The sequence below is a fragment of the Somniosus microcephalus genome, chromosome 2 (genome assembly GCF_052327205.1).
Source record: "Somniosus microcephalus isolate GS21.2 chromosome 2, FLI_Smic_1.0, whole genome shotgun sequence".
Classification (NCBI taxonomy): Eukaryota; Metazoa; Chordata; class Chondrichthyes; order Squaliformes; family Somniosidae; genus Somniosus; species Somniosus microcephalus.
The window spans coordinates 26,903,918-26,920,091 of NC_140988.1; the positions used below are offsets into that span (position 1 = coordinate 26,903,918).

General features: G+C 45.2%; 1 protein-coding gene across 3 annotated transcripts in view; it reads right to left on the minus strand.

The window, feature by feature from the left end:
• LOC147122620 (uncharacterized) overlaps positions 1-15,206 on the minus strand; it is a 111,109-nt gene extending 95,903 nt beyond the window's left edge. For all 3 annotated transcript variants that reach the window (XM_086003563.1, XM_086003570.1, XM_086003579.1), the window contains exons 1-2: positions 14,630-15,206; positions 881-1,011 (exon numbers count right to left, since the gene is read on the minus strand). In XM_086003563.1, coding sequence (XP_085859689.1) covers positions 881-1,011; positions 14,630-14,824 — 326 coding nt within the window. In that variant the 5' untranslated portion in view covers positions 14,825-15,206. The remainder of the gene's footprint in view (positions 1-880; positions 1,012-14,629) is intronic.
• Between the last annotated feature and the right edge of the window lie 968 nt (positions 15,207-16,174).

Genomic DNA, 16,174 nt, shown 5'->3' on the forward strand with positions numbered 1-16,174 from the left:
ATACTGGAACCAGACGTACCCGACACTGGCATTCAAGCCGAATCGACCTTGCCAAAAGAACCTACTACACCACCGAAAACTACTACACCACCGAGGCGTTATCCGGACCGAGTCAGGAAGCCTCCAGAGAGACTGACTTATAATTGATTAACTGCAGCAAATGTGTAGATTATTGTTCTTGTACACATGTTAATAACAATTACTTAAAATATTATGTACTGGTTGTCTAAAAGGGGAGGAATTGTGGTGCATGTGCCTTTAAGAGCCCCTGTGTACTGTAATGCCGGTAGTGGCCACTCGGGCTATATAAGCCTGTATAGTGTCTTGTATATTTTAGTTCACCTCCAGACTTTGTTCAGTAAACACCTGTTAAACCAACTCCTGCATTCCGTGTCTCCATTAACACACGGACACAACACTATCCTTTCCAGGAAATTTCACCCTTTACACCCTCCTTGGACCTCAGGTGAATTTCACACCAGCTGAGCATTGGCGAGTGTCCCATTGAGGCCATAAAGTTTTACTAGGGAAACAGCCCCATTTGCTCCATTAAGAAGAGCAGTTTCTTCAGGGTTTAGCTGGGTGGAACCCCTGCCATCGAGGCAGCATAGCACCACACTGACATTTCCACTGGCAATTTGGGGCAAATACTGCTGACACATCCTCCCAGGCCATGCAAATGATCCCTTCCCTGGCATTTGGGACAGTACCGGCAGCTGGGGTGGGGTGGGGGGGTGGGAATGGGGTGGTGGCTGGGGGCGTGGAGAGAGGGTTCCTCTCCACTGCACTTATGCCAGCAAAGTGGACCGCCAGGAATTTTAGGACCAATATTCCCTCAAGGTGTCGAAGATCAATCAGAGTTCGGATCCTGAACCCATACCTGTGATTTCCAATTCCAGCAGGTAGCTTCTGCAGTCTGTTCTTTCTCAAGTCCAACCACACCAGCTGTGGCAGATGATCAAACAGTTCGTCTGGCAACTCCTGAAGCAAGTTGCCTTCCAGATACAGATGCTGTAGGAGAGCAGAAGCCATATATACTAGGAGTTGTCAAAACAAATTAAAATGTTTACCATTTTATAAACTTTAATATACATGCAAACAGATTTGTCCTAAATAGACTTACATTGTGTTTGATAATGTATGTCTTATCAAGATAGGCAACATAAATGCAAACAAAAAAAATTACATAATGATAGAGAAACAAATAAGAAGTAACTTTGACTTTGGCTGATAGTGTAACTTGGGTGATATTGATTCAGCTTCCCATTATACATCGCTTCCAATTTTCATTTCCATTGACTTCAATAGAAATTACCTCCATATAGAGAAATAGACACATAGCACAGACCGATGTAGGTAGGTAGAGATACACTGATCTAGCTACAATAGAAATATATACATTAAAAAAATTAGAAAATCAGTTGTCAGCTGCAAGAACATCTCCCCATATGAATACAATATTTTAGTTAATATCTAATTTCAGACCAAACATATTTGACACATGTTACATTCATATTGGAAAATACTGTTTTAGGGCTCCTGTGAGTGCTCAGCAAGTTTATCCATTGAGTCACTGAGCTATACTGAAAACGTTCCATCCTTCTGCACCAAGTTAGCTGAGCTGAGTTGGGTAGTAGTAGGGCACTACAGTTGGACTCAGCATCCCTAGCTTAGGGGAGGAAACATTTTCCAGGGTTCTTTTTCCTCATTGCTATTCAGCGACTGCTTCTGAAAGTGGACATTGGGCGAGGATGGATGATAATCAGCTGCAATGCTTCTCTTACTAAAATAGCCTACTGACATTCATAGTCAACACTCACTGATGAATAATGGCCTCTTGGCAAGTTAGTGGAGGCCAACTGGTGACCACATGACTGTACGCCAGCAAGGGGTCAGTGCCTTCAGGGCAGATGGGGAGGGAAGCAAATTGGTTCAAAAAAGTACTGTTGTTAAAAAAAACTAGCCCCAATTTTAAGATCATAAGAAAAATGAGTTTGAGATGGCCTGTTCTACAGTGCAGATGGCTGGCCTTGCCTGGCCCAATTTTTCCAATGGGAGTGGCCCCACCTCATTTTGAATAGATTACAAGTGCATGAAAAGCTTGCTCATAGAGCTTGGAAAATCTGCTGAGGAAGCAGCTCTTAAAGGGTTGCAACTAGCCATTAAATAGCAAGTTGTTGTGGTGACATGGTATAGCAGAGACACGTGGGCAATACTATATGTTGTGATGCTGAAGAGTTAAGAGGTCTTGTTGAAGGAAATGTGGCAAAGGAAACTGGTCCTATTTCTTGCTGAAGATCACCACCCAGTGAAAGCACAGGTGCAAACTACATCAAAGGAGGCTGCCAATTTAGTCCAAAGAGTCACCCAAATTCCTGGCACCTCACTGAAACTAAGGAAGAAATTTGATGATAAAAAGGAACACAACTTGCCTTTAACAAAGTTGTCCTTGATTAACCCATGCATTTCTAAATGATTACTAATTTTATCTTGAATTATGGATTTTAAGCGTTTGCCCACAACAGTATTGCCCATAACTGGCCTACCCACTCCCCACCCACCCCCAATCTAGGAGTGCGCACTCTGCACTTCATTTAGCAGCTTTCTCCCTCTGGTAACACCCAACGTGCGTCCCTAGGGTGTATGTTGGGTTTTTTTAATGGTAGAGTAAATAGAGAAAGGCTATTTCCTTTGGTTATAAAGTCAATAACAAGGAGTTAGCTATTTAAAATCATCACTAAGATAGTGAGGAGAGAAATAAGAAGTTTGTTGAAACATGAAATGCTGTGCCACGGAGAGTTTGGGCAGAGACCACTGCATCTTTTAAGGGAGAATTGGACACATATTTGAGGCAAAGGAAGATAGAGGGTTATTGGGAGATAGCAAGACAGCGGGATTAGTTTAGGATTGTTCTAGCAAAAAGCCGACACAAATAAAAAACAGAATGGCTCCTTACTGTTACAGTAGCAAAATACTGCGGATGCTGGAAATCCGAAATAACAACAGAAAACGCTGGAAAAACTCAGCAGGCCAGGCAGCATCCGTGGAGAGAGAAACAGAGTTAACGTTTCAGGTCGAAGACCTTTCGTCAGAACTCATAAGGCCCCTTACTGTGTTGTAAACTTTTATGTTCCAGTGCATAATTCACGATACCCACAGGTAAGTGCAGTGAGAGTCATATATAGTTCTACAGTTCAAGACATTAGGGTGTGTGTTGTTCGGTAACAGACCATGGTCATGCCTGGTCAAGGGCTACTAGGAGGGGGTGTGGCTACAGCGGCAACAGGTCCTGTTGGCATTGTGCAGGTTCTTAGAAGGTAGCCCTGGGGCTGGTCAGATTGTGGGAGCTTGGGGTGGGTTTGAGGCTGGTCCACAGGGAAGGTCCACATATCTTCTGTTGTTTTTCCAGCTCCACACACAGCCTGTACATTACTCACTCTGACTTGTAGGTATCTCAAGTACTCAGACTCCATTGTGAGTGGAGAAATACTGAAAGAGGTTTTTTTAGTGACATATTTTCTAGTCCATAGAATTTATTGCTAAACATAACCTGTGCATTTTAATTGAATGGTTTGTGTTGCTATGCCTACAGTTTTGCTTCTGTTTGCTTCTGTAATAAAATGAAACAGAAATTTACAAAAATTATATAGTTATTAACTGAATACTGAGAATTAAGAAACATATTGTGGTTCGTAAATTTAGTACCTTTCTACAGAAGTTAGGAGAGCAACATTTTGAAACAGCACAAAATGTTTAAGACATGATTTTTTTTACTCTTTAAGACATACATTTAGATGCATGAACTTCCTCTGATTATTACAAGGGAGGAATCCTGTTCTCCTATTAATAGAAACATAGAAAAATAGAAGATAGGAGCAGGAGTAGGCCATTCGGCCCCTCGAGCCTGCTCCACCATTTAATGAGATCATGGCTGATCATCCAAATTCAGTACCCTGTCCCTGCCTTCTCCCCATATCCCTTTAGCCTTAAGAAATATATCCAACTCCTTCTTGAATATATTTAATGAATTGGCCTCCACTGCCTTCTGTGGTAGAGAATTCCACAGGTTCACCACTCTCTGGGTGAAGAAATTCCTCCTCATCTCTGTCCTAAATAGCTTACCCCTTATCCTTAGACTGTGACCCCTGGTTCTGGACTCCTTGGCCATCAGGAACATCCTTCCTGCATCCAGTTTGTCCAGTCCTGTTAGAATTTTATGAGTTTTAATGAGATCCCCTCTCATTCTTCTAAACTCCAGCGAGTATAAGCCCAATCAACCCAATCTCTCCTCATGCGTCATTCCTGCCATCCCAGGTATCAGTCTGGTGAATCTTCGCTGCACTCAATCCATGGCAAGAACCTCCTTCCTCAGATAAGGCAACCAAAACTGCACACAATACTCAAGATGTGGTCTCACCAAGGCCCTGTACAACTGCAGCAAGACATCCTTGTTCTTGTACTCGAACCCTCTCACTACGAAGGCCAAAATACCATTTGCCTTCTTAACCGCCTGCTGCACCTGCATGCTTACCTTCAGCGACTGGTGCACAAGGACACCCAGGTCTCGTTGCACTTCCCCTTCTCCCAATCTACTGTCATTCAGATAATAATCTGCCTTCCTGTTTTTGCCACCAAAGTGGATAACCTCGCATTTATCCACATTATACTGCATCTGCCATGCTTCTGCCCAATCACACAACCTGTCCAAATCATACTGGAGTTTCTCGGCATCCTCCTCACAGCACACACGCCCACTCAGCTTTGTGTCGTCTGCAAACTTGGAGATATTACATCTAGTTCCCTCGTCTAGATCATTTATATATATTGTGAATAGCTGGGGTCCTAGGACCGATCCCTGCAGTACCCCACTCAGAAAAAGAGCCGTTTATGCCAACTCTTTGCTTCCTGTCTGCCAACCAGTTCTTTATCCAAGTCAGTACCTTGCCCCCAATCCCATGTGCCTTAACTTTACACGCTAATCTCTTATGCAGGACCTTATCGAAAGCCTTCTGAAAGTCCAAATACACCACATCCACTGGTTCTCCCTTATCTATTCTACCAGTTACATCCTCAAAAAATTCCAGTAGATTAGTCAAGCACGACTTACCTTTTGTAAATCCATGTTGACTTTGTCCGATCCTGTCACTGTTTTCCAAGTGCTCTGCTATTACATCTTTTATAATGGACTCTAGCATTTTCCCCACTACCGATGTCAGGCTTACTGGTCTATAATTCCCCGTTTTCTCTCTACCAACTTTTTTGAATAGTGGGGTAACTTTAGCTACCCTCCAATCCATGGGAACTGTTCCAGAGTCTGTAGAATTTTGGAAGATGACCAGCAATGCATCTACTATTTCCAGGGCCACTTCCTTAAGTACCCTAGGATGTAGATTATCAGGCCCTGGGGATTTATCGGCCTTCAATCCCATCAATTTCCCTAACACCATTTCCCTACAAATACTGATTTAATTCAGTTCCTCCCTCTCATTAGACCCTATGTTCCCCGACATCTCTGGTAGGTTATTTGTATCCTCCTTTGTGAAGACAGAACCAAAGTATATATTTAATTGGTCTGCCATTTCTTTGTTCCCCATTATAAATTCCCCTGATTCTGACTGCAAGGGACCTATGCTTGACTTCACCAATCTTTTTCTCTTCACATATCTATAAAAGCTTTTACAGTCAGTTTTTATGTTCCCTGCAAGCTTACTCTCATACTCTATTTTCCCCTTCTTAATTAATCCCTTTGTCCTCCTTTGCTGAATCCTAAACTGCACCCAGTCCTCAGGTTTACTGCTTTTTCTGGCCAATTTATATGTCTTCTCCTTGGATCTTATGCTATCCCTAATTTCCCTTGTTAGCCACGGTTGAGTCACCTTTTATATTAGAAGTTCTGAGCATTAATTGTAGACAATGCCTACCAGTCCATTCTGGACCTCTTCATAAAATGCAGCAATGTTCCTGTATTCTGTCACATTACCTCTACCTTAGATTTGATTTGGATATGCTGTCCTGGGATAATATTTGCTCATGCCAGACAGTAAAACTTGTGAATAATATTTGCCACGTGATCTTGTTCCATGTCTAGTTAAGTTCTAAAATGATGAGGTATCTCAACTATAGATAAACTGCTACAGTACTTGCCTCTATACCTCTTGTTGTCATGGCTTGGTTCATGGAGCCATGCTATCAAATCACATATATTAGCTCAATCTCTTAATCTGGGCTGCTTCTTTATGTTCCTGGTGAGATATTCAGTGGTATAGTTCTATACAATTAAGGAATACAACCATCCTGCACAGTACATATTGCACCACATATATAACTACTGCCTCAATTTACCATGTTGTAGATGCTGACCCAATCTTGTTGTATTGCTATTCTCTTGCCCATAGCCCAAACTCTAATGGCTCCTGCATTCTGCTTAGTATAAAAGTACACAAAAATATGGAATGGAATTAAATCCTAAAACTAACTTAAATGCATTCTGATGCTTATGCATGTGAAATAATGGAAGGTCTCAGTTCAGAGGACATGGAATTGAAATGGTGTAATAAATATTTAGGACATTATCTTCTTGTGATGGATGGCATAGCACTTTTGATGCACTTCAGATCAATGCTTAGGGAAAAAAATCTGTCCACAGTTCTATGCTAAATTGTTTATCATGACAACACTGGAATTTCTGTGCGTACATTTTTATTCTGCTGGTGGAAAATAAAGACATCCAATTAGAATTTGGTTGCAATTATTGAAAATTACAATTTAAAGTCACAAAATTCCAACAAGTTTTTTGAAATACACATATAAAAATTATTATATTGTATTTGATAGTAAGACTGTCCATAAAGTACACGTTTTTCTTATATTATTACCAGCGCATGAACAGTCTACTACACTGGGGTGTAAGATCCTAGATTTCAAAACATTTCTGTTAATGTACTTGTTACACTTCTTGACAGTGTCAATCTATCGTCCTGAATAGGCATCAATCACAATGCAAAAATGCTTCTACACAAGACAATGATAGAGAGTATAATCTTGAATCTAGCAATATAGCAACTATGTGAAGGTTTGCTACCAAGAGTTTCATTTTTATATCTTGCCTCTCCACGAGAAACCCTGCTACACACACTAGCCAGTCGCAGCCCATCAGCAACATTGGGGCTGAGTATTTGTGTATGAAATGTTTGAATTTTGTGTGTATGGGTGAGTCTCATTTACGGGTAATAATATGTGACCTACTTGTTTTGTTTTGACACATGTAGATTAAGGAACATGCATTCATTTCCTAACAAATAGATTAATCATAAAAAGAACAACTTTATTTTTTCCAATAGCTGAAACCCGAGCTTAGGATCTGTATTAGCAAAGGCTGGCTGTCTGTTTTGTTTGTTTTCTTTGTTATTCTGTACACTCACATCAGGACATAAGTGCTTGGGCAGGATAGTTACAGTAAACATACAAAGAGCCACATTTCAGCCACAGAAGTGACTTGTGAGATGCCAGTTGGCCAGGGCTACACCAGATATTTTAGGGACGATTTTAACTGTGGTGGTCAAAGTGGACATCGAACCATCTGAGCGGAAGGCTTGGTAAAATTTACTACCGGGCCTCATTTGCATGTCTCAACTCTGACCTGCCCAAAGCCGGCGGGAATGATGTCACCGCCGGCGAGTGGGAGTTAAAATTGGCGTGGGGGGTCAGGCCACCGCCCACAGAAACGGTCCCTGGTAAGGTAGGCAGGGATAGTGGGACCTTGATCGGGCGAGGTGGGAGAAGCGCAGGCATGGGAGGCCCAAGGAATGCAAGTGTGCCTTCTGGCCCACAAAGAACCATTAAAAATAATTTTAAAACAGACTTACCTGGGCCTGGATCCTTGCTGCTGCCAGCCTTTGCTACTGGGCCAGAGACTGTGTAGGCCGTAGTCGGGCCCACAGTTAAAATTGCATGCACGTCCTGATTACATTATCGGTAAGTGAGACTACCATTTAATTAGGCCCCCGCTCCTCTGAAGGCAGGCAAATAAAAATGGTTAGGGGGCGGGAGCAAGTCAGGAACGTGGCACAATCACCCCCACCATCATACCATTCTTCCTGGTTCGTTCCCAGTGTGGGGAGGGGAGGTGTTAAAATTGGCCCTTAAATTTCTGAAAATTTTTATTACGAGATCAATTTTAACTTGGGGGCGGGAACCGGGAGTGCAGGTGACAAAGTGAGCAGTGATATGTCTGGCCGCACAGTATGTGAGGCACCAAAGATTTTAACTCTCGGGTTTCATTTGTCTCCCACCTTATGCCATCGGGAATGACGTCAACGGCAGTGGGCAAGAGTAGAAAGTCATGGAGGGTCAGGCCGCTGCCAGGGACCCACAGAAACGGTCCCCGCAAGGTAAGTGAGGAAAAAGGGTCATTTGAAATGATCGCAGTTGGACGGGGGAGAAGTCTGGGGCAGGGAGGTCCAAGGTGTCCTTGCAGAGCCAAGGGGAACACTCCTGCTCCTCCTGGCCCACAAGGATTCCATGTAAAAATTATTTTCCCAAACATACCTTCGCTTCTTTGGGCCACTCCATGAACTTCCGCCATGGTTGAGATGTTGAGGTTGGCCTTGTGCAGTTCTTCCGAATATGGAAGTTAAAATTCTATCGCGGTGCCAATGATATCATTGGGCCATTACTTTAAGAATTTAATTAGGCCGCCGGCAGCCTGCAGTGGGGGCCTTGGCTGACATATAAATCGGTGAAGATAAAATGTCGCTGGGCGTTAAAGTATAGCCTCAGATAGTAAATGGATTTTAATCCCATGCATAATTCTTGCTGGATGAGGGGGGTTAAAATCGAGCACTATGGGCTAGAAATTTGGCTCCTTTGCGCCTGGAGTGGGGTGAAAAAAAGCGCCTCCTGAGAAATTCGGCGGGGCATTGCTGAGGCGCTAGCCGATAGCGCCGCACCCCGGGCTGCTGTGCTGCCATCGGTGTCATCATCACCGTGCGCTGCGACCCCTTAGCACCCTGCCACGGCCCATTACTGCCCCGCGGCAGAAATTTGGCTGCGCTCCATGAGGCTGCCGCGGGTGATGTCAACGCCAGCCTCATGGATCGCAAACTGGGCCAACCTCTGCTCCCGGGGTGGTATTTAAAGGGGAGGTGCGGCCGCGACCCGTGCCACCATTTTCTTTTTTTGGCCGACCTCCAGGCCGTCCCTCCGTGGTGGGCCATGGCGTGGTCCTGGCCGCCATTACAGAGTGTGGCACCACGTCTCGGTGTCGGGCTGCGGCACCACGCCGCCCTGGTGGCCTAGTGTGGGCCATCGGAGGGCCTGCAGAGTGCGCAGCGGCTCTCCCCTTTAACTGAAGGGGCGGGGCATTGAAACGCGGCAGCCCTCCGCGGGGCGCTGCCGATCACACCCCAACAGCACCTCAGTTACCGCCGCACCAGGAAGTGCCACCAGCCGAGTGCCACCTACCGCCCCACCTGCCAAGCACAAGGAGCGCACATCAACCCAAGCACCCAACCCACTCGCCCCTTCAACCACCATCTGCCCCACCTGTGACAGAGACTCTAGGTCCCGCATTGGACTCATCAGCCACCTGAGAACTCATTTTTAGGGCTGGATTTTCTCAATGGAGACGAGTTGAAGGCGGGACTGCTGCTTGTCGTGTCAATGTCCCGCCTCCATCCTCGTCTCACCAACCAGAGGGATTTTCCCCTGATTGACCTTGTTAAGCCCGCCCTGCGGGCTCAGCAGGCCAATTAGGGAGGAAGTCACTGACAGAGCACGTCAACGTCAGACACGCTATCTGTCAAGGCTTCTTGGAAGAGCTGTCAAACGCTGACATTTCTTCCTCCAACCCGGCGGGGTTCTCTGAGGTCGGGAAGCCTTCACCTGTGAAGGTAAAATGGGACTAATCCTTCTTTCTGTTTGTTAACAAGCTGTTAACAGGCAGTTAAAAGTATTTAATGCCTTTCCTGCCTCCAGGAGACGGGACCCGAAGCAGCACATCTTCCCGCCTCCTGGCAAAAGGGCACGGAGGCGGGATGGGGCGGGTTTGCCATCCGCCCCCACTTTCTGCTACTTTACCAGCAGTCCCGCCTCCACACCCACCTCCTCGGGGCTTGGAAAATCCAGCCCTTAATGTGGAAGCAAGTCATCCTCGGTTCCGAGGGGCTGCCTAAAAAGAGAAGGAAGTGGAGCGCCCGAGATTGCGCTCCACTTCCTCTGCAGGGCGGTAAGCCGAAGTTAGCAGCCACGCCGGGTGCCAAACGTTCGGCCTTAACTCGGTTACCACCCCCAAACAAGGCTTTGTTCTCATCACTCTCCAGGCTGAGTTGACACTCCTTCACTCCATTTCTGTTTCTCCATGATGCTGTCAGCAGCTTTACGTCCAACCTCGCCTATGCATTTCCTGGCTGCCATCTTCTATTGCCTTGAGTCAATGTTCTCTTGCTGTTTCCTCCCCACTGCTCTTGCCTTGATGTCCCCCCTCTCTGTTTTATTCTCCACTTTCCTTGGCAGCCTTAATTCCACACTCCCTTTTCCTCCCTGTTGCTTTTTCTGTTTCCCACTACTGAGATTTGGGCAGTTGCGTCGAATTGTGTTCAATGTGAAATGAACTGCAGGGTGAAGGTTGCAGAGTCATCTATGGTACATAAGAACATAAGAAGTAGGAGCAGGAGTAGGCCATTTGGCCCTTCGAGCCTGCTCTGCCATTCAGTAAGATCATGGCTGATCTTCTACCTCATCTCCACTTTCCTGCACTATCCCCATATCCCTTGATTCCCTTAATATTCAAAAATCTATCGATCTCTGTCTTGAATATACTCAACAACTGAGCCTCCACAGCCTCTGTGGTAGAGAATTCCAAAGATTCACCACCCTCTGAGTGAAGAACTTTCTCCTCATCTCAGTCCTAAATGGCCGACCCCTTATTCTGAGACTGTGACCCCTGGTTCTAGACTCCCCAGCCAGGGGAAACATCCTCCCTCCATCTACCCTGTCAAGCCCTGTAAGAATTTTGAATGTTTCAATGATCACCTCTCATTCTTCTAAACTCCAGAGAATATAGGCCCAGTCTATGCAATCTCTCCTCATAGGACATTCCCCCCATCCCAGGAACCAGTCTGGTGAACCTTCGTTGCACTCCCTCTATGGCAAGTATATCCTTCCTTAGGTAAGGAGACCAAAACTGTACACAATACTCCAGGTGTGGTCTCACCAGGGCCCTATATAATTACAGTAAGATGTCTTTACTCTTATACTCAAATCCTCCTGTAAATAGGCCAACATACCATTTGCTTTCCTAATTGCTTGCTGTACCTGTGATTCGTGTACAAGGACACCCAGGTTCTTTGAACACCAACATTTCCAATCTCTCACCATTTAAAAAATACTCTGCTTTTCTATTTTTCCTACCAAAGTGGGTAACTTCACATTTCTCCACATTATATTCCATTTGCCATGTTCTTGCCCACTCAACTAGCCTGTCTATATCCCCTTGAAGCCTCCTTGCATCCTCCTCACAACTTACATTCCCACCCAGCTTTGTATTATCGGCAAACTTGGATATATTACATTTGGTCCCCTCATCCAAATCATTGATATAGATTGTGAATAGCGGAGGCCCAATAACTGATCCTTGTGGTACCCCACTAGTTACAGCCTGCCAACCCGCAAATGACTTGTTTATTCCTACTCTCTGTTTTCTGTCCGTTAACCAATCCTCAATCCATGCTAGTATATTACCCCCAATCCCATGAGCCCTAATTTTGTTTAATAACCTCTTGTGTGGCACCTTATCGAATGCCTTCTGAAAATCCAAATACACCACATCCACTGGTTCCCCCTTATCTATTCTGCTAGTTACAACCTCAAAAAACTCCAGCAGATTTGTCAAACATGATTTCCCTTTCATAAATCCGTGTTGACTCTGCCCAATCCTATTCTTATTTTCTAAGTGCCTCTTACCACTTCCTTAATAATAGATTCTAGCATTTTCCCTACTACTGATGTCAGGCTAACTGGTCTGTAATTTCCCGTTTTCTCTCTCCCTCCTTTTTTAAATAGTGGGGTTACATTTGCTACCTTCCAATCCGCGGGAACCGTTCTAGAATCTATGGAATTTTGGGAAATGACAACCAATGAACCCACTGTCACGATAGCCAACTCTTTCAAAGCCTTAGGATGTAGGCCATCAGGTCCAGGGGATATATCAGCTTTCAGTCCCATTAATTTCTCCAGTACTACTTTTTACTAATACTAATTGGCAGGTCAAAGGTTGCAGGGGCAAGGTCAAATGTGCGTGGAATTGAACATTGCAGGGGTGAAGTTAGAGGAATAGAGGTTGAGTGCCCCTCCTTAACAAATTTCATTTTAGCCATTAAAAGTGCATTCACACCCAAGCAGCTAACTCATATTAGCACCTCCAAAACCCAATTCTGCTTCATGGGTTTGAATGGCTGTAAAAAGAGTTGACATTATTCATCACATCGCATATGCAGAGGACCATTTGGTAAATTTAGGAGATTCAAAATATCTTTTACTATTATTATCTCCTGGAAGGACAACAGCATGGGTTTGTCATTGAATTTCAGGTTATTTCTTCATTGTTGGCAAAGTTCCAGCCTTACTGTGCTCTAGTCTGCCTTCTGGAACCCAAATTGCCAAAGAGCGGGTTTATATAGTGGTTTGCCACGTGCAGTTCGAGTCTCAAAACATCAGGTGCTGGGACGGTGAACTTTTAGGTCTGTGGGTCAACCCTACACCACCAGCGTTTACACAACCATCTTCAGCAGAAACCGCTTTCCTGCTATGCTTAAAATGGCATGTGAATGTACCCTTCCACTGAAACTGTAGATCAAGACATGGGATTACATAGGATATATGGCACAGAAACAGGCCATTTGGCCCAACCAGTCATGCCGGTGTTTATGCTCCTCGCAAGCCTCCTCCCGTCTTTCCTCATTTAAGTCTATCAGCATAACCCTCTATTCCCTTCTCCCTCATATGCTTATCTAGCCTCCCCTTAAATGTATCTATACTATTCGCTTCAACCACTCCCTGTGGTAGCGAGTTCCACATTCTCACCACTCTCTGGGTAAAGAGGTTCCTTCTGAATTCCCTATTTGATTTCTTGGTGACTATCTTATATTGATGGCCTCTACTTTTGCTCTTCAATAACAAGTGAACAAGTGATGTTTGGGTTGGTGTGGCCAGATGTTAAATTAGTGCAGTCGTAAATTGGGAAGTGTGTTTAAGAAAGTACGTGTTATAGAATCGTTATAGCACAGTGGGAGGTCATTTGGCCCATCGAGCCTGTACCGGCTCTCTGCAAGAGCAATTCAGCTAGTCCCACTCCCCTGCCCTTTCCCCGTAGCCCTGCAATTTTTTTTTCCTTTTGGTACTTATCCAATTCCCTTTTGAAAGCCACTATCGAAACTGCCTCCATCAACCTTTCAGGCAGTGCATTCCAGATCATAACCACTCGCTGCATAAAAAAGCTTTTCGTCATGTCATCTTTGGATTTTCTGGCAATCACCTTAAATCTGTGCCCTCTGGTTCTCGACCCTTCCGCAATGGGAACAGTTTCTCTCTATCTACTGTCTAGATCCCTCATGATTTTGAACACCTCTATCAAATCTCCTCTCAATCTTCTCTGCTCTAAGGAGAACAACCCCAGCTTCTCCAGTCTATCCACACAACTGAAGTCCCTTATCCCTGGAACCATTCTTGTAAATCTTTTCTGCACCCTCTCTAAGGCCTTCACATCCTTCCTAAAGTGCAGTGCCCAGAATTGGACACAATACTCCAGTTGATTTTTTTTTAAAACAGCAAGGTAGCAGGCCAAGTAGATAAGGTGGTTAAGAAGGCATACGGAATACTTGCCTTTATTAGCTGAGGTATAGAATACAAGAGTAGGGAGGTTGTGCTTGAACTGTATAAAACACTAGTTAGGTTACAACTAGAGTACTGTGTGCAGTTCTGTTCACCACATTACAGGAAGGATGTGACTGCACTAGAGAGGGTACAGAGGAGATTTACCAGGATGTTGCCTGGACTGGCGAATTTTAGCTAGGAGGAAAGATTGGATAGGCTGGGGTTGTTTTCTTTGGACCAGAGGAGGCTGAGGGGAGACCTTATTGAGGTGTATAAAATTATGAGGGGCCTAGATAGAGTGGACAGGATGGAGCTATTTCCCTTAGCAGAGGGGTCAACAACCAGGGGGCATAGATTTAAAGTAATTGGTGGGAGCTTTAGAGGGGATTTGAGGAGAAATGTCTTCACCCAGAGGGTGGTTGGGGTCTGGAACTCACTGTGTGAAAGGGTGGTAGAGGCAGAAACCCTCACCACATTAAAAAAGTGCATGGGTATGCACTTGAAGTGCCGTAACCTAGAGGACTAAGGACCAAGAGCTGGAAAGTGGGATTAGGCTGGCTAGCTCTTTGCAAGATGGGCTGAAATGGCCTCCTTCCGTGCTGTAAATTCCTATGATTCTATGATTCAAATAGTTCGAGCTGAAATTAGAAGTGACCTCCTGTGAACTTTGTTTGCGGGCGAGTGCGAATGGAACCAAAAGAGCAGAGGAACAACATGTAAACAGACCCAACAAATTAGTGGCAGGGTAAAACTAATTTACCTCGATACATCTGGGCATGTCACACTTCAGCCAGGTCAGTTTTTTCTTGCACAGGTCGAGTGATTTGTCACTGCACCAAACATCACAGAGTCTTCGGCTTGCAGCCTCGCCGTACTCCGAGGCCGGGGTGCAGAAATGTCGAACTTCAGGCTCACTCCATGGGCAGGAATCGGGCGGCTCGACACTGGTCTCCATGAGGAATTAATTAAAGCGATACTAAAAACAACCGGGGGGGTTGCAGCAGGATATTGGGCGTCGCGCCAGAGGGGGTTTCAATGCAGGTCATTGACTTGACACACTTCACAAAAAAAACATAGCAAAAAAAGCCACGGGACGAAACGGAAGGCGATTCCCCCCAAAAAACAGGTGAAGAAAGCATGTACTCTGGTGTTTCTCCAACAGCAATGTTGCCTCAAGTTCACTTCAGTGTTGCAGGGACGCCCCGGTAACCATGGAGATTCTTGTAACGTCTGGTTGTTGTCAACCCTCTTGCAGGCAGGCACTGAACGCGCCTTTATATGGTGGGCGTGCATGGATACCGGGCGCGGTTTAAAAAGCGCAGGCCACTCTGTCTGCTAACTTCGCCAAACGAACGCAAGTGAGCGGAGGAGGCGCAGCGCAGTTAACGCCGTCCCCGGCAGTCGGCGCCACCGCCGCCTCAGCTGCTCGTCACCTATCACAACATCACAATCACGTGTGTGGAACCCACAAACACACACACCGAATCCCACATCAACAACAACGACTTTGCATTTACATAGCGCCTTTAATGCGATTGCCCTGCAGAGGGTACAGAGGAGATTTACCCGGAATAGAAACAGAAAATGCTGGAAATGCTCAGCAGATCAGGCAGCATCTGGAGAGAGATAAACAGAGTTAACCTTTCAGGTCGATGACCCTTTGGTCAGAACTGGAAGAAGTTAGAGGCTTTAAACAGGTGCATGGGGCAGGGAGAGGGGAGGAAAGAACAAAAGGGAAGGTCTGTGATAGGGTGGAAGGCAGCAGAGATTAAAAGACAAAACTTATGATGGTACAAAACAAAAGGAGATGGTAATGGAACAAGTAAAGAAACAAAAGATGAGTCAAGAAATGTACTATTTTGATCCACACGATAAACAAATAAACTGTAACTTTAAAAAACATTAAAGTAAACGTAACAACTTAAATTAAATAACAACAGAAAATGCTGGAAACACTCAGCAGGCCAGGCAGCATCCGTGGAGAAACAGAGTTAACGTTTCAGATCTTTAATTAAAATTTGGTTGTCGGGGGTGATTATGCACTCCAGTCCCTGCGGTGCCCACTGGTCGCGGAAGGCCCCGAGCGTGCTGGCGGACTCCGCATGCTACATCTCCAGGGCCACCCGGGCGCAAACGTGGCTGCGGAAGAGAGGCAGGCAGTCGGGCCGAATGACCCCCCCAAGAAGAGGTGTAAATGTGAATGGCAGAAACATCAACAGCTGCCACGTGAAAAAATAAGGGCAGAGGTTATGGTCTGAAATTGTTGAACTCGATGTTGAGTCCAGAAGGCTGTAAAGTGCCTAAT